The sequence below is a fragment of the Puma concolor genome, chromosome A2 (genome assembly GCF_028749965.1).
Source record: "Puma concolor isolate L17-30 chromosome A2, mPumCon1.1.hap2, whole genome shotgun sequence".
Classification (NCBI taxonomy): Eukaryota; Metazoa; Chordata; class Mammalia; order Carnivora; family Felidae; genus Puma; species Puma concolor.
Genome location: NC_141668.1, coordinates 4,781,292 through 4,800,154, shown reverse-complemented (window position 1 = coordinate 4,800,154; position 18,863 = coordinate 4,781,292). Strand labels below are relative to the sequence as shown.

At 47.4% G+C, this 18,863-nt stretch overlaps 1 protein-coding gene across 8 annotated transcripts in view; it reads left to right on the top strand.

Moving 5' to 3' along the window:
• Positions 1-18,863, top strand: part of ACTR3B (actin related protein 3B) — a 90,868-nt gene that overhangs the window by 41,053 nt on the left and 30,952 nt on the right. For 7 of the 8 annotated variants that reach the window (XM_086685619.1, XM_086685642.1, XM_086685612.1 and 4 more), the window contains 5 exons: positions 6,125-6,220; positions 7,945-8,052; positions 10,705-10,848; positions 13,798-13,971; positions 15,552-15,644. In XM_086685619.1, the coding sequence (XP_086541745.1) occupies positions 6,125-6,220; positions 7,945-8,052; positions 10,705-10,848; positions 13,798-13,971; positions 15,552-15,644 (615 nt within the window). Of the gene's footprint in view, positions 1-4,950; positions 5,013-6,124; positions 6,221-7,944; positions 8,053-10,704; positions 10,849-13,797; positions 13,972-15,551; positions 15,645-18,863 lie in introns of those variants that run through there. The other variant, XM_086685634.1, reaches the window with a different exon arrangement.

Below are 18,863 nucleotides of genomic sequence, written 5' to 3'. Positions count from 1 at the left end.
CACAGTTCATGAGTTCGAGCCCTGTGTCCGACTGCACTGGCAGCGTGGACCCTGCTTCGGATTCTCTCTCCCTCTCTCTCTGCGTCTCCCCCCTCAAAATAAGTAAACCCTATAAAAAGAACTAGCAGCGTTTGATTTTGGGGTGCAGAAGTATGACTCGCCTTCTGAACCTTTAGCCCCTTGTTCGTGCTCTGTCCGCAGTTGTACAGACGCCACCGTGTGGACTCCCGTCAGCATTCGTTGAGGCCCTTTTTGATTAGTTGATGGAATAAAAAATCACCTTGTTTTTATTTGCGTTTCTTGACAACTTTGACCTTAAACATTTTTTCACACGTGTCTTAGTTTTCTTTCCTGTTGTGAATTTCCTGTTCATGTCCCGTGCTCTTGTGGATATCAGTGTTTTATTGCTTGTATTTTTGCTGGGATTCCTTCCTTCCTTCTTTCCTTCCTTCCTTCCTTCCTTCCTTCCTTCCTTCCTTCCTTCCTTTTCTTTTTTGCCCAAATAGACTCCTTTATTGAACTTATCAGGTGGTCTTGAGAAGCCACTGAAGAATCTTGTGGTTTTTTATTTTTATTTTTAATTTTTTTAAAATTTACATCCAAATTAGCGTGTAGTGCAACAATGATTTCAGGAGTAGATTCCTTAATGCCCCTCCCCCATTTAGCCCATTCCCCCCTCCCACACCCCCTCTGGTAACCCTCTGTTTGTTCTCCATATTTATGAGTCTCCTCTGTTTTGTCCCCCTATTGCTGGGATTTCTATGAACTTTTTTCTGAATTAGAATTTTTTTCTGATAGAATTTATCATTGTAACCATTTTTGAATGTACAGTTTGGTGGCATTAACAGTAAGTACATTCACCTTGTTGTGCAGCCGCGAACCCCATCGTCTCCAGAACTGAAGCTCTGTCCCCGTTAAACACTTAACCCCCAGCCCCTCCCCTGGCCCCTGGCACCCCCCTCTGCCACTTTCTGTGTGTGTGAATCTGACCCTTCCCGGGACCTCGTACACGTGGAATCACCCAGTATTTGTCCTTTTGTGACCGGCTTCCTTCACTCAGCATGGTGTGGCAGCTGTCAGAGCGTCCTTCCTTCTTGGGGCTGAGGAGACCGTGTTTTATACACGTACTGCATTCTGTCTATATAGTGATCTCTTTCACGTAATTGGGAGGAGACTTTTGTCAGCAGCACATGTTGTTTTTTCTGTTGGTTTTTTTTTGCCTGTTTTTTGAACATCTATAGCTTGAAATTTTTATGTAGTGACTCTCTTTCCATTTGATGTTTATACTTAATCTTCATCCATTTAGGGTTTATTTGGAACATATTTGACACTGAACTTAAACTCCAGAAAAGTCCAGGGAGCCAGGGTTACTGTAATTTTTTTTCTGTAAGATTTATTTATTTTTGAGAGAGAGAGAGAGAGCACAAGCTGGGAAGGGGCAGATGAGAGAGGGGGACAGAAGATCTGAAGTGGGCTCTGTGCCGACAGCAGCGAGCCCGACGGAGGGCTTGAACTCAAGAGAACCACGAGATTGTGACCTGAGCCGAAGTTGGACACTTCACCGACTGAGCCACCCAGGCGCCCTGGGATTACAGTAATTCCTGTTGGTGATGTCTTCCTATAGGCTTGGTGTTTGCTCCGGACCAAACACTGCCCGACTATGCTCGTGCTTTCCAGACCCTCTACACCTTTCTCTCTTGATGCCGACCCACTTCTATGCAGCGTAAATACTTTATTATTATTTGTTTTTATAAATTTAAGTTATTATTCAAGTACGTGGGTTCCCGTTCAAGGTGAGAGAGAACTATAGCTCCCTTTAGTTAACGTATGTGATTTCTGCTGCTTTGCAGTGCATGTATTGATAATTACTTGCTCTGTGCCCAGGCTCCCCCCACCCTCCCCGAGTGTTTACCTATATTTCTTTAATTCTGCCAACAACCTTGAGGTGGGTGCTTATTAGGCCCATTTTTCAGGTTGATCGGATTGATAGGTTCTCTGAGAGAGAGAGATTGTGGCCAATCCTGTTGGCATCTGCAGGCCTTGTTTGTGTGCTTTAACCAGAAGAAGTCTTTAACGGTAATCAGCCACATTTATAGCATTAACTATAGGCTGGGCGCTTTGCAGGTATTAGCAAATTTAACCTCAACCCTTTGAGGTAGGGACTTTAAAATATGTAATATGTTGTTGAGTGACTTTTAGATCCCTTATTTATGATCTGCTTTTGTGTATGACTTCATTATTTTTCTCCTGTGTTTTAAGATTGCTTGCTGTCTCTCCCATCCAGGGAATATATTGATTCTGATTGTGGTGATTAAAACTTTCTCGTGGCCCTGTTTGAGCTTTGCGTCAGTTGCTGCCCAAGAGTTTAAACCAAAGCTTGCAGCTGGTTGATAGCTAGATTGTTTGTGTGTTTGACGAGGTAATATACACAGACAGCACAGGATTCAGAAGGTGCCGAAGGGCTTCCAGGGCTAAGTGTGTTTCCTTCTCACCTCTGTTCCGGTTCCCAGACCTTCTAAGGGGGAGGGAGAGGAAACCACCTTTATCAGTTCTTAACCAGTTAATGGTGTATCTTTCCAGAGGTAATTGTGTGCAGACATGTGGATTATACATAAACTTTTGTGTAAGTGGCATCAAAATACCCACCTTGTTTTCTTTTTATTATATTAAAGAAAATAAAAATGTTGTGATCAAAATGTAATATGAAATTTACCCTCCTAGTTGTTATTTTAAACACATAGTTCAGCAGGGTTAACTGTGTTCATATTGTTGTCAGAGCTCTGGTCATTGCCCCTGGAACAATTCTTCGTTTGCTAAAAAGTTTTTGTTAGAAGTTACTGACACAGAGGAATATTTAAGAACGTAGATGGTGGGGGCATCTGGGTGGCTCAGTCGGTTAAGCATCTGACTTCAGCTCAGGTCATGATTTCACGGTTCGTGATTTCGAGCGCCACATCGGGCTCTGTGCTGATGGCTCGGAGCTTGGAGCCTGCTTTGGATTCTGTGTCTACTTTTCTCTCTGCCCCTCCCCTGCTTGCACTCTGTCTTTCTCTGTCTCTCAAAAATAAATATTGAAACAAAAAACAGAATGTAGAGGTTCTGGAGACCCCTTTCCCTTTTCATGTAACAGTTTGTCGTGATGGTTTCATGGCAGCACATATGGATCTCATTCTTTGTCATTGGGGCAGGTGCTCTCCTTTATGGATATGGCGTCATTCACTTAATCGTGTCCTTCATGATGGCATTTAGGTGGTTTCTCCTCTTCTGATACAGACAGTGCTGACATTTGACCTGTCTGGAGCATCTTGCTCTAGATGGGTCTCTTGTCTCTCCACAATGTAATTTTATTTTGTTTCATGGTTTTCGCTGAGAGACATTTTTTTTTTTTTTTTTTTAGTAAGTGAGTTTCTCACTTGTGTTTGCTGAAGATTTTAGTTGTAATAATTCACTCTCATCAAGCACATTCCGCGTGCTAGGTGCTGCTACTGTAAGCACTTCCACTCCGTCCATCTTTCCACCTCTGTGAGGTCAGCACTCATTTCCCAGAGAGAGAAAATCACTTTCCATCCACAGTAGAGTCAAAGGCTGGGATCTAACCCAACCGCTGGGACTTCAGAACTTTCCTTTGGACTATGCTGGTCTAGTATGTTGCTACGGGACAGGCACGTTTGCTCTTCGGTGAGCTATTTTGCACTATGTTATGCTTTCTGGTTTTAATGTGTTTTATTTATGTGTTAATTTTTTAAATCTCAGGCTTAGTTTTCTCTTTGCTTTGTAGTGAGTGTGTATTCTTTCTAATTTGGTATTTCTTAAAACATAATTTAATACAACTAATTGCATATATTTACTCTGTGTTTGTTTGGAGGTGATTGACTATTTCCTGCTGTGATTAGTGAGCAAGTTGGTACATTTCCACATTTTCTTACTTCCTTTTCCTTTCTTTTGCCTTTTGCTTTTGATTGATTGTTACTGAACTTGTTCTGATGTCAGCATTCATAACATTGTATGTACTAATGCCTCTAATACCTGATCAGTTTAAAGCAATGTATTTGAGTCCATGGTAAGAGGATATCATTGTCTTTGTATTCTCTCCTTTTCCTTTATACCTTTCAGCTTGATGTTATTTCTGCTGTTTTAATTTATGACATTTACATTCTGTTCTATAAATCCCAGAAAAGAGCAATCTTCGGTGCTGCGTCGTGAAAGGATTAAGTGCTCACTGTAAGGCTTTGGCTGAACGTTACCTTCTAATAGAGTTCATCCACAAAGGGCTTCTCTGCGTTCTTGTATGTTAAAGAAATTTTGTTTTCGCAACATGCTCGACTGGCAGTGTGACCAGATGTAGAATTCTTGGGCCACACCTTCCTGCCTGGAAGACTGTAAGGCCCAGGTGTCCCTGCGTGTCCCAGTGTTAAATGGAGCTATGTTGATGGCTGGGGCTGGCTGAACTTTTCCCACTGGAAAGGTAACGAGGTCTGCACCAAGTGCTGTAACGAAAGACCACAGGCTGGGCGTCTTCAACCACGGGCCTCTGTGTTCTCACAGTTCTGGAGGCTTCAAGTCCAAGATCCCGGTGGGGTAAGGCGTGTTTCTGGTGAGGGCCCTCTTCCTGGCTTGTAGGTGGCCCCTTCTCACTGTGTCCTCGCATGGCCTTTCCTCTGTGGTCACATGTGGAGAGACAGGGAGAGCTCTCAGGTGTCGGTTCCTTTTCTTACAGAGACATTAGTGCTGTTGAATTAGGGCCCAGTCCTATGCTACTGCACCTGAATTACCTCCCGGAGGCCCCATCTCCAAAGGCGGTGACTTTGGGGGTTGGGCTTCAACATACGAATTTTGGGGACACAGTTCAGTCTATAACAAAGGGTATTGTGGGCTCTTTTTTTGCCGAAAGGCCCAGAGAATTTTTATTTATTCTTTTTTTTTTCTTTTTGCAGCTTTAAATATGTGATGTATGACCATATTTATTGGCATGGAAAAATGTTCACAACATATTGCTGAATGACCAAGAGCAGGTTTATTTATTCTTTTTATCTTTCTCTAATCTTCCAATTTGATAATGGTGATGATTTTAAAATAGACATTTGAGTTTTTTGAGATGATTTTGGTCTTGATTTGTATCTGCGTTTGTTTTTCTATTTTTCTGGGCATGTGTTTTCCTGTTCTCTCTCCCCTCTCCTCTTGTTCTTCTCTTAGTATTTTTATATGGTCTCTGGCTGGTTTCTGTGCACTTTTCCCTCGTCTTTTGAATGGAGGGTGTTCTTCCTGGACCTGTGTGAGCGTGGGCTGGGGGTGGGGGCAGGGCAGTGTCTGGGGGAAGCCGCTTCTTCTCCCCTGGATTTTTCTCCCTCGCGGCTGATGGCAGAGATGCTGCTTCTGACCTTGTGTCCTGTGCTCTGGCGGCAGGTGGGGCTTGGGCGGCTCCTCGGCTCATCTGCTCAGACCGATACTCTTGTTTCAAACAAGGGCTCCCTGCTTCTGTTCTCCTGGGGAGAGCTCTGTACTTCGCCTGGGGTCCAAAGTCGCTGCTGTCCTCTTTCAGAGTCTTCGCTTGAGTTTTTACTGCCCTTGGCAACTAACTTGCGGCAGACCCGTTCAGTTTCAGGTGTTACGTTATTGAAGAAAGAATCTTATTTGCTGTAACTTGTTCCTGTTTTGGGGGTGGTGGTAATAAGAACAGAAATGTTTTGAGAAGTCTTTGCCATCTTTTTTTTTTTTAATTTTAAATGTTTTTATTTATTTCTGAGACAGAGAGAGACAGAGCATGAGTGGGGGAGGGGCAGAGAGAGGGGGAGACACAGAATCCCAAGCAGGCTCTAGGCTCCGAGCTGTGAGCACAGAGCCCGACGCGGGGCTCGAACTCACGGACTGTGAGATCATGACCTGAGCCAAAGTCGGATGTTCAACCAACTGAGCCACCTAGGCTCCCCAAGTCTTTGCCATCTTAAAGCTTTTACAACTCACAGCCAGATTTCTTTAATTAATCGCTGTAAATGTACTCTATCTGTAAAATTAGGGAGTTATACAGCATCCTAATTAACATGCTTTTAGGTTAATTTTTTTATGGTTCTGATGTAATTACAGGAAATTTGGGTGATCACTAAATATAGCAAATGTTTTCCTACAGACAGAGCCTCCACTGAATACACCAGAAAATAGAGAATATCTTGCAGAAATTATGTTTGAATCATTTAACGTGCCAGGACTCTACATTGCAGTTCAGGTAAGGGCAAAGTTATTTTTATAATTCCCAACAGACCTTAGCTGCGTAACCGTGGAGGAAATGGTGAATCCAAAGGCTCTCTGCTGTAGGAGTGTGCTGTGTGTTCTCATTTTCCCACTCCCTGAACACAACCCCCCCACCCCATTCAGACACTGTAAAGAACGTGTTCCATGATTTATGTTTTTATATGTACACTGTTGATCTGGAACGTATCTGGCTCTTTTTACATGCCTTACAATCTAATGTGTTTTCTTTGGGTGACAAGATTGAGATACAGATATGGTTCTCTTTTTGGCCTTTCTCCCTTTTGATCATAGTAGAGGAAAGATACTATGGAGTCTGTTAAAAAAGAAAACAAACACCTTTAGAGGGTCACCCCTATGGATCTGGGCTCCTCTGTTTCCACAAACTTCCAGAACTTCTCTTGAAACTTCTTGTTCACGGTGTGGGGAGTTTTGTTGGTTTTGGTAGTTGTTTGTCTGTGATCCTGTATAAAGAACTTGGCTGAAATTTGGGGGAATATTGAGATAGGTGTTTCCCAAAATGTTTTCTGCATGATACCTGGTCCCTTATTTTTAAGGAAAAGGAAGAGGAGTTGCATAGGAGAATAATTTGGGAGATCCTGTGTGCTGTAGCCTGCATGTGGTGACTTACAGTGGGTAGCAGAGTAAAGGCCCTGAGAATGCCTGCGTTGAAGAGGTCTGTTCATCCCAACATTTCCACATCTATTCAACCAGAAATCTGCTCTTCTCATAGGTTATTTACGTTGCATGGATTAGGGAGACTTTTTAGAAAACCCTGAACCACAGCCAAGTGCATCAAGGCTGCCTGGAGGGCATTTTATATAAGATTCTCAGGCTTCATCTCAGACCAAGGTTTTCAGCCCCGGAGCTTTGGAACGGGCCGTTCTCTGTGGTGGGGGCCGCCCTGTGTGTTGCAGGATGTTTGGCAGCCTTTGTGGCCTCTACCCACTAGAAGCAGCACCACCACCTGTCTCTCCTTCCCTGAGTGACAACCCCAAGTGGTTCTCAACGTTGCCAGAGATTCATTCTCTGGGGGCGACATTGCCCCTGGTTGAGAGCCACTGCCCTGGTCCTGCCAGCTGAGAGTTCCCGGGTGTGAGGCTTGGTAACCGGTGTTTTCTTCTTTTATAAACTCCACAAGTGGGGCGCCTGGGTGGCTCAGTCGGTTGCGCATCCGACTTCGGCTCAGGTCATGATCTCACAGTTCATGAGTTCGAGCCCTGCGTCGGGCTCTGTGCTGACGGCTCAGAGCCTGGAGCCTGCTTCGGATTCTGTGTCTCCCTCTCTGCCCCTCCCCTGCTCATGCGCGCTCTCTCTCGCTCTCTCTCTCTGTCAAAAATAAATAAACGTTAAAAAAATTTTTATAAACTCCACAAGTGATCCCTTACTGCAGCCCATTGGGAACTAGTGGCTTAGAGATGAAAATCTTCTTACTCCTTTATAAAGTTCCTTTCTCATGGGCTTTCCTTTGTACAGATTTGATTTATTTTATTGGAAACTTGGCTCATTCAGTTTAAGTGTGTTCAATACCTCATACTCAATCCTTAAGTTCAATTTGGAATTTGGATGTTCGGGGAGGGTGGCGGACAGGGGAGGTGGAGAGTTACGTGGACTAAGTAAGAAAGAGCGTATTGATAGGCCTGACGGCAAGCAACTTGAGAAACATTCCTGTGTGCTGACGATTCCGCATCTCTTATCCAGGCGGTGCTGGCCTTGGCTGCATCTTGGACGTCTCGGCAAGTTGGCGAACGCACGCTAACGGGGATCGTCATCGACAGCGGGGACGGGGTCACTCATGCCATCCCAGTGGTAAGCAGGATGTTCAGTGCTTCACTCTCTGTAGGCCTTACCTGATTTCGAGGTAAGGGAAGAAATGAAAGAAGACACGCTTTCTGTAATTAAAACACCACTTTAAAAGTCACGGCTGTGTTTAGGAAAGGTAGCAAGAGCTTTTACACCCGGTAGATGAGAAAGGACAGCGCCCCTGGGCCGTGGTGTCAGCACTTGTGAGCTGGTCCTTGTGAGCACTTGTGAGTGGCAAGGTCCTGCAGTGGGGACGACAGCCGTGGTCTGGTCCCGTGGCCTCCGCTTGCTTCTCCAGGCGTTTGCATCACCAGGGAGGTTTTCCTGGCCCACGTGAGGGGCTGCTGGGACAGACGTCATCTTGGATTCCAGACTGTAGGCGTGGTGCCTGGCCACCGGAGGGGTTATCGCTGTTCCGTGACAGGGTTGTATTCCTCTGAGCGGCTCATGCTTTAGAGGAATGACTGCCTGTCTTCAAATGTATTCAGGAGTGAGCAGCAGAGAAGGCACATTCTGACTTGCAGAATGCTCTGTGATGTCACTTGTTGGTTTTAATTTTCAAAACGTTAGAGAAGTGATTCCTAGTTCAGGCTTCAGGAGACACCTGCAGTCAGGAAGCAGCAAAGCCGGATCTGCCCCGTGCTGTCTCCTCGGGCCCCTGCGGGTCGGGGTAGGGGGGCTGGGGCCGGGGCAGCTGGTCCCTGCAGGTCCGGTGCGGGTTGCACCCTTGGGCCGGTCTCCGCACACTCACTCCTCTTGTGGGTCCCCGAGGAGGCCTGGTGTGTGACGCTGACTGGCAGGTTCCAGCGCCGGCTTCTCCCTGAGGTTATGCCCTTGACCTTGAGTACAGACTGAGCCCCGGGGAGAGACGGCAGAGGACCTTGTGGCCTGGCCTGGCGCGTGTCTCAGGTGAGGAGAAGAGGAGGAAACATTTCATGCCGAGTGCAGGCCCACAGAGAAAGTGGTCGTAGAAGTTTTTTCCTGTCTTTTTATCCTTTTTTTTTCTGATTATAAAAATTCCATTTGTTGTACGAGTTGTACTAAACTAACAGAAATGTGGAGAAGAAAATAACATGACCCAGAAACATGCCCAGAGAACTGCATTATGCTTTTTGTCTGGAGAGCTTTCCACGTTCTTTTGCTTAGGTGCACACATATGTATGTTTTAAGCAAAACTGGAATATTTTATGTCTGGTTCTGTATTCTAACTGTATCATAAGATTCTAAACTTACGTTTTACATGTTGATCTCTGCCTAGTATTTTTTCTTGTGTTTAAATATTCTGTGAAGAAATAGTTAATAATTGCCTAGTAGCCCATCACGTGGGTTTGGGATAATTCATTCATTGACTTTCCTGTTGTTGGACGTCTAGGTTTTTTTTATTTTTTATTTTTTAAAGTCTTTAATGCTACGATGGAGCTGATACTTAATACTGGTTGACTTTCTGGTAGAAAACGTTACGAGTGAGGCATGCAATATGATAATTATGAGTGGTTTGTGTCAGCTAGTATTCTTATGAGTTTAGACTGATCTTTAATTTATACATGACTTTTATTTCCATACTAAGATATTTTATAAATAGCTTGGACTCTGTGGAGGGGCCAAATCTTTTCTTTCTTCTAGAGTTCAGGTACATGAGAAAAACCACGCGAGGAACTCAGTCACGTGCCCTTACAGCTTAGTGCTGACTGTGCAGTGCTGGTAACCACTAGCCCTGATCAACTGTAGACGAGGTGGACTGTCCCCTCCACCCCATCTCACACGGGCATGTGGCGCAGACGCTCCTCTTTTCCTGCAGGGACCATGGCGGGAAGCCATCCCCTCTGGCCGCCAGCCCCCAGAGAGTGAGCGGGGCGCGTGTGTCCCGGGAAGGCTGGCGAGGGACCTGGGCCACGCTGCACGCTGTGGGCGTGTGAGCTCTGGGCACGGCCACAGTTGCTCTCTGGGCACGGGTGGGCAGGCTTCACCTGCTGGGAAAGCAGCTGAGTGAGAGGGGTCCCTGTCCTGACCAGCACTGGCCTCCAAATGCACAGGCTGGGGGGTAACTCGCCAGAATTACTCCCAGCGAGTATAGCTCTTCGTGCAATAAATGGGGTTATTTACTGAGTCCTGAGTACATGCCAGAAACAGTGCTATGTGCTTGCCTTCCTCAAGTCTCTATTGTAAACCCCCGTGGGGTCTTGTTCACCCCATACTGTGGGGCTGAAACGTGGTGACCGACTGGTCCGTGGTGACCCAGCTGACAAATGTGGAACCAGGATTTGAATGCAGGTTGTCTGAGTCCCCTGTATTTAAATTGTTGACTCTTAAATATAAGTAGGTTTATAGTTGGTTTAATAGTTTGTAGGTAAAACTTTTTCCTTTTTGTTAGACGAACACAAAACAGTTCCCTCTTCAGACAGCATGACTTATTGGAAATGAACCGGCTTTTCCTTTCACATTCCTGACACAGTCATCATTTTGCTTGCTTACACAAGCAGGTTATATTCATGGAACTGTGCATGCAGTCACTGTAAAAGACCTCCAGTCTTGGGCTTTGTGCACAGTGGGGACTCAGTAAATGCTTGGTGTGCCGCGAGGGGGTGGGACACGGGGTCCGGGGAGCTCTGCCCTACTGGAGTTACTCATTCTGGTCCTTCTGCCTCTTTTCTTCCTTAGGCAGAAGGTTATGTAATTGGAAGCTGCATCAAACACATCCCGATTGCAGGTAGAGATATCACCTATTTCATTCAGCAGCTGCTAAGGGAGAGGGAGGTGGGAATCCCTCCCGAGCAGTCATTGGAGACCGCAAAAGCCATCAAGGTAAAAACAGATGGGAAATGGGCTGGTTTGGGCGGAGGGGGGTGGGGGGGAATGGGAGGGGGAGAAATGGTGTTTTGACCCTTCCCCTTGCTACCATCCCCCTGCTCCTGCTTTCCTTCCTCTCCCCGAGGACGTGGGTCTCTCGTTCTGTTTACCACTTGAGTTGCGGGGCAGAAAGCCTCAAAGCTTAGCCTTTTCCTCTGAGCATAAATGCTGTGGAAGCTCCAACTGTAAATGAGAACAGCTTGATAACGGGTATTGAGCACAGGCGCACGTAGTACAGCATCATTTAATTGGAGCCTAATTAGATGGAACCCTCAATTAACTGCATGTGCTTCACGTCCGGAATGAGCAGCAAACAGCAGCCACAGCGGTGTTAGGAAGTCTGCGAAGCCAGCCAGGGCTCGGACTCCTGCCGGGTACTGCCGTGCGAGGTTCCTTGCCCTGAGAATAACCGTGGAGACTGAGGCCTTTCTAGGGTCCAGAATCGTTAAAACCCATCTGTATTTTCTGGCCTCTAGTTACCACGCTGGAGAAGTTACGGGGGGTTTTAAAGATTGGAAGAAACATGGCTCATCGGTCCTCACTTAAGGTGTCCGCTGGGCTCAACCCTTCGGTTCGTCTGTGTTCCTTCTAAACGAAGATCCTTTTAGAAGGAACTTCCCTTATTACGTTTCAGAATCAGGACAAATTATTGTTTGAGTCAAATGCAAGAGATTTCAGTGATGCAAGGATAGTTATTACATGGATTAAGAGGGAAGGGTTTGTTTTTGGAGAGGAGCAAGGTTGTGAGGTGGGATGTGTGACCTTGAGCATCTCCTTCCTCACGGGACACACACTTTCTGAGCCACAGAGGCGTTTGAGGGGAACGAGCCTAAACCCCACCCTCCCATCTAATAGCAGGTAACAGGCTGGTGGAGGAAACGTCAGACATGACTGCAGATTGGCACGTCTCTCCGGGCGGGACCAGGGGTATTTCTGGGACAGGGTGTGCTTGTAGAGGTTGGGCTCCTGCCGGTGGGATGGCCAGCTGCCCGGTGCCCCTGGGCCTGGAGCGTCCGGGATTCGGTGCTCTTGGTGCCAGAACAGGACAGCTCTGGGCAGACCTGGGGGCAGAATTGACAAGTCTCACAAGACTCTTTTTTAGGCTAAAGTATTTTCCAAGGCTTTCCCTCTTTCCCTGCCTGTCTTCAATGAAGGAAATTTGGATATTTGATTCATGCTTCCTCGCCATCCCAAGTCTGTTGCTAATGTGAATCAGAATCGAACTTCTTGTCCCTGACACTTAGGGGTCCCTCTGGGGAGTGTGAGTGTTCCATTTCTCGTAAAGATTATTGAGTGTGGTGACTGGTGCCTTCTCGGTCCTTGTGGTGGTGTTTGCTTTACTCACAGGCTACGTGGGGTCCAGACCCTGAGATTGGAGCGGGCCATTCAGGTTATGATGATGTCCTGCTCAGCTGTGAGGGCCGGAGTAGGAGACTCCTCCCTGACCCTCCAGATGAGCCGTGCTGGCCCTGCGTGTGGGTTACCTGCTGCCTGTTGCCTCCTCTCTGCTTCTGTAGAGGAAGAGATCCTGGAAAGATCCTGGTTGAGAGGTACCCCAAGAGATCCTGGTTGAGAGGTGCCCCAGTGTCGTGGTGCTACTGTGGCCATCTCCCGTGGCCATGAGCAGGCCTGAGGCTGCATAGATCGTGGCACACATCGTCCTTGCAGCCTGGGTCCAGAATTTAAGGTGAAGACTGCTGCACTCCGCCCAGCTTTAGGAGGCATTTCACGCCATCGGTTAAGCCAGGGCAGATGCCGCGAGAAACGGACCAGGCTCTGAGGACACCTCGGTGTCGCTGTCCGCAGCCCGGTGGATTTAAAGTCGTGTTGCCTGACTCCCCCTCCCTCTGTCATCAGGGAACAGGGATGTGTAGCAGATCTTGCCGTCCGTCTTAAAATTCCGCTAGGGTAGATCAAGGATGGCATTAGAATACGCTTCAGGGATTCTGAGAAACTTTGATCTTAATGTCATGGAAACACCTGCACAGGTCCTTCCGGAATCCGTGATGAGCGCCTGCTGCGTGCCTGACGCAGCGCCCACTTGGCTCTTGCCCACAGAAAGCTTCCTTTCGGCAGCTGGTACCCAAGTGCCACCTGCTGGTGTGCTGAGGTTAGCTCCGAGGACCGATGGTCGACCCGGCGGTTCGACCTTATCAGATGCTGAGGGGACGACTGCTGTGCGCATCTCCGGTTGGCTGCCGATGCCGGGTGAAGGCCGCTCGCGGTTCTCTCTTGCGGCGGCGCATAGGACCCCCGTCCCCCTATCCGCGTCTGCCTTTTTTTCGGTGGCACCTGCCACCACACAACATACTGTGTCATTGATCTCTTTGTTGTGGTCGTGGCGAACTGTGCGGCGCTCAGCCAGCGCATGTGCTCTGGCGGCCAGGGATCCCTTGCACATCCTGCACGCCTCGGCACGCGGGAAATACTCATCCCGGGGCCCGCGACTGGGCCGTGTCCGACTGCACGGCAGGTCAATGACCAACAGATCGATCATGGCAGGCGTCAGGATCAGTCTCCTGCACTCGGCGCGGGCCTGCTGGTCCAGAGGCCGACGGCAGGAGCGCCCGGGCCAGAGCCATGTGGGGGCCTCAGAGGCGTAAGGGAGGAGGAGACGGGAGACAGGGAGCATAGTAGACACGTGTAGACGTGGTTCCAGACAGAACGGCAACAAAATCTGTCGGAGTGAGACTGGTTCATAGCTGAGTTGCAAAGAGAGCGGATTTACACGTCCGACATAAGAGCGTAGTCGTGTCTGCGGTGAAAGGTGACCGAGCGTGAGGCCCGACGGCACGTCCACACTGGCGTCCTGCTGTGTTCAGTGCTTGGGCTCACTGGGCGTTTGCTGGAGGGACGAGACTGCGCGGCTAATGCCTCGTGACGTCTTTGTGCTCGTGTCTCCAGGAGAAATACTGTTACATTTGCCCGGACATAGTCAAGGAATTTGCCAAGTATGACGTGGATCCCCGGAAGTGGATCAAGCAGTACACGGGCATTAATGCGATCAACCAGAAGAAGTTCGTTATAGACGTTGGCTACGAAAGATTCCTGGGGCCTGAAATTTTCTTTCACCCAGAGGTAAGAGGTTTGCTCCCGGAGAGTGCACAAGTGAGGCGTGCGTGGCAGGACTGACACGTCGTGTGCGTGGGGGCCGCCCCGTCTGCATGGCTGCTGCCCTCTGCCTCCGCACAGATCTCGTGGTCGAAAAGCCGGTGACCGATTGGCCTGCAGGCGGTTGGGGAGAGCAGAGAAGGTGATGGAATTCAAAGCGAGCTCACACTGCTGCGGAAACTAGTTTCTCTCAGGGACCAAGTGAAAGTTGCCTCTTTTTAAAAGTGGGGTGACACGTGGCCTTTCCCTCTTTCGTGACCATCCTTCCTAATCCCGGGGTTTAGCCCAGGACAGTCCATCCTGCAGGGTGGGTTAAGCTTCTGCCCGAGGGCTGGCCTTGTCCACCGTTATGTAGTGCTTGAGAATTACACACGTCATCAGTTTAACTGTTAGTCACAAAGAATTATTAGTTTTGCGGGAGCAGTGATTATGAGGCAGCATTTTAAGGTTTAAATGAAAGGCATTTTACTCATATTTTGGTCTGTTTTTCTGCCTAATTCAGCTTATGTTCCCTATGTTACAAACTGCTGCCTGTTTTTAGTTGTGTATATGACTGTCGTGTAGGGGGATGTCACACACATACGAGTTCCTACAATCTAGTCACATCGTGCTCATTCCCTCCTGCCTTTGACGACACCAACTTACAACAGCCATAAAGGTGACAGTGTCGGGTGAGCCGCTGAGCACCTGGGTCCCTGAGACTGTTGTACATTTGGGCTTTCATTGATCCTAAAATATGCTTAAAATGCAATGTAACCGACTTATTTATACTTCACCTTATGTAAGTTGTAGAATTAAATCTAAGGCTGTTCACTGAGCTTGCTTGTTACCGTGTCAATTGTGTCATTTTAAAGCCACCATCATCACAGATGTACCCCTCCCCCCATCTTCTAGCCCGCTGCAGTGATCTTTCGTTGACTGTCCTCTTTTTTTTTTTTTTTTTGTTATATCTTGGCTGATTTTTTCATACTATGAATATTCGTAAGTGTTACTATGTACTCACCGTGTCCCTTGTTCCATATCCCACACAATCATGCGTGTGCTCCTAATGCAAAGCTGGTCTCTTTGTCAGCCTGATCACTTTCCCTCACTAAACCCACGTGTCTCATCTCTTTTTTTTTTTTTTTTTTTTAATGTTTATTTATTTTTGAGACAGAGAGAGACAGACCATGTACGGGGGAGGGTCAGAGAGAGAGGGAGACACGGAGAATCCGAAACAGGCTCCAGGCTCTGAGCTGTCGGCACAGACCCCGACGTGGGTCTCGAACTCACAGACCGTGAGCTCATGACCCGAGCTGAAGTCGGATGCTCAACCGACTGCGTCACCCAGGCGCCCCATCACACGTCTCATCTCTTAAGGGGACATATGTCATCATCACTACACACAGTCACATGGGATTCATTTGACACATTTGAACATTCCAAAGTGAAGTTTTTAAAGGAATGGTGAATTCTGTATTTGTTAAAGTTACTTTTTGAGAAGAGTTTTTCTTTTGTCCTATTGACAGAAATGTATAATGTTTCTTTTACATTTGTATGAAATTTAGTTTGCCAACCCAGACTTTATGGAGTCCATCTCGGATGTCGTTGATGAAGTAATACAGAATTGCCCCATCGACGTGCGCCGCCCGCTGTATAAGGTATAAGCCGCTTGGGTAAGGTGCTTTGACCTCGTTTCAGCACACATCCCCATTTCACTCTTGTTCGATAGGCTTTGTTCAAGGCCACTGTGGCAGTAAAATATTTTTCTTAGAGGAGTGGGGATGACCTAAATGTCTGGAAATAGTCTCATTAACCAGAAATATTTAATGTGAATATTCTTGTATCTTCCTATCTGGCAAGCTGTGTTAAGTTGGACAGTCTTTTTTTTTTTTTTTTTAATTTTTTTTTTTTCAATGTTTATTTATTTTTGGGACAGAGAGAGACAGAGCATGAACGGGGGAGGGGCAGAGAGAGAGAGGGAGACACAGGATCGGAAACAGGCTCCAGGCTCTGAGCCATCAGCCCAGAGCCTGACGCGGGGCTCGAACTCCCGGACCGCGAGATCGTGACCTGGCTGAAGTCGGACGCTTAACCGACTGTGCCACCCAGGCGCCCCTAAGTTGGACAGTCTTAACCACATGTACTGATGGGAAGATAAAAGTGATACTTCCCCTCATGCTTTTTGTGAATTCCACTCGTCTTGTTTCATGCATATTTAGTTTGGTGTCAAATGAGGTGTTGTTGGGAGAAGGTAGAGCCTGAGACGAAACAAAGAGAAAATGCCCATGTAATATTTTCTCCAAAGTTCTGTTTTATAAGGAGTTTTGAAACTTGAAATGAGAAAAAGCTAGCCCATGTGATTACAGGGTAAAGAAATATGGCTGACAGCCATGTGCTGGGAGCATTAGGTGGTGGTCAGGTGGCCTTCAGTGTCAGTTAGCGTCTGCCTGAGTGTGTCACCCCATCGGCTGTCTGCCTCACACTTTATCCCGCCTTCCTCAGACTCCAGTACTTCACGCGAGAGAGGAGGGAATCAGGCTCAGCACTGCACGTGAGAGGAGGGAATCAGGCTCAGTACTGCACACAAGAGAGGAAGAAATCAGGCTCAGTACTGCATGCGAGAGAGGAGGGAATCAGGCTCAGTTGAGGGGGCTCATTGCTAAATTTTATTTCATCTGCAGTCTTTGAAGAGAGTGAGGTAAATCAATGTCAGTTCAAATGAAAAGATGTCAACAGTGTGTATTGTTTAGTGAGAAAGCAAGTTATAAAATTTACATATAGTATTATGTCATTTTATGTAAAAATGGAGTTCTTAGTTGCATATGAGAAAAGGATTTGAATGATTCCACAATATTGGGGGTGAGGAATGGATTTTACTTTCTACTTTTTGTGTTTAAAATTATTTGAAATTTTATGGTTAACAAATTTTTTTAAGTTTATTTATTTTGAGAGAGCACACAGTGGAGGAGGGGCAGAGAGAGAGAATCCCAAGCAGGCTCTGTGCTATCAGCACGGAGCACGACATGGGGCTCAAATTCATGAACCGTGAGATCAGGACCTGAGCCAAAGTCGGACGCATAATCAACTGAGCCACCAAGGTGGCCCAACAGATGTTATCTTTATTATTTGGAAAAATTCACTGTATAGACAACTTTTATGGGTAAAAACAAGTTATAATTCTATTTTTATTTGTTGCATATTCTTTATATCTCTCTCCTCCAGTAAAGTGTGCAAGAAAAGGGAAACAAGACAGATGGCAGTGTTGAGGCTTCATCTTTTTATTGTTGAAATAGCACGCGGCGTTCTTCCCACTTGTTACTCTCCCCCCACACTAGCTGTGTCTTCTCGTCCGTGAAAGTGAGGAGCAGGTGTCCACTGTTTAGTCTTCATTGCACCGTAACGGGAATGCAACTCGTGCGGCAGTTACGGGGCGAGATTTTTCTCTGCACAGTTTAGTTCACATTCGGTGGATTGAGAGGATTCTCGAAGAAGAAATGGCCTTTGGAGAGTGTGTGGACTGAGCCCCAGACGTGGGAGAAGGAGGTACCTGGGCGAACTGGAGCAAATCGGTCTCAGGCTTTCTTTGGTCCTGCTTTGTGTGTCTTGTCCCAGGACAGGTTCCTTAACCTCTGTGACTTGAACTGATGAGGTTGGGCAGGGGTGACAGAAAAGATGAGATGGTCTTTCCTTTTACCACGCTAACCTGCCCGGGGTCACCTGAAGGGGTTGGCCTCTTGTCTCTTCCCTTGTAGGATGCCTGGTCCTTCCCTTCTGACCAGTAATTGCACTGGGATGCCACTTCCAGGCGTGGAAGTTTTAAGTGGCTAATAACAGAGTCATCGGAGCGAAGGAGGATTAGACGTGGGAGAGGATATCACTTCCAAAGTGGAGGAGGGAAAACAGGTTTTGGGGGCTGGGAAACGAGAGAGTCTGCAGAGGTGGCTCAGCTCCCGGCACTTTGCCTCCTCGCCACTAGGGGGATCTAGCCTCCACTTCCGATGCTTTCTGGATGCTTCCAGGTGACATTCCTGTAGCCATCACAGTAGCTACACATGCAAGTCCCTGCTTACGTTTTGTCTCCTAAATTGAGTGTCCTTCTGCTGTCACCAGTAGCTGCGGGCCGGTCGGGCCTGGGAACACAGAGTGAGAGGAGGTACTGGCTAGTTTCATCGCTTCAGGGGCATCCTGGTGGGTGAGGGCCATGGGGAGAACATCCCTTGGTGCTGGTGGCCGTGCACACCCCCACTCGCTGGGCCGCAGGCTGGAGGAGGTGAGCACAGAGCCCGGTGTCGAGGGGCGGGCCGGTGATGGGATGTGGAGGGTGCAGTGCGGCCCGGGGAGGGTCAGGACCGGCAGCGGGACAAACGCAGGGCGTTAGCCCAGTTACTTGCGTTTTCCAACATTTGTTTTAAAATAAAATTTTTTTTATTGATGTTTATTTATTTTTGAGAGAGACAGAGACAGAATGCGAGTGGGTTAGGGGCAGAGAGAGAGGGAGACACAGAATCCGAAACAGGCTCCAGGCTCTGAGCTGTCAGTACAGAGCCCAACACGGGGCTCAAACCCACAAACCGTGAGGTCAGGACCTGAGCCGAAGTCAGACACTTAACAGACCGAGCCACCCGGGCGCCCCTCCCAACATAGTTTTAAAATCTTAGATTTCTGTCAGCACTGTACTCGGGAAGTTGGAGAAAGTGATTGAGCTTCTCAATGTAATTTTTTAAATGATAGGAAATCTCAGATTTCCTTTTTTTGGTTAATTTGTTCTCCAGGTGCCCCTTACCTTGTTCAGAAACAGCCTGGGGCGTCTCCATCTCCGAACAGGTTTCTCTTGAAGAAATCGTGTTATTTGCAGACTTTAAATGATCATTTAATAA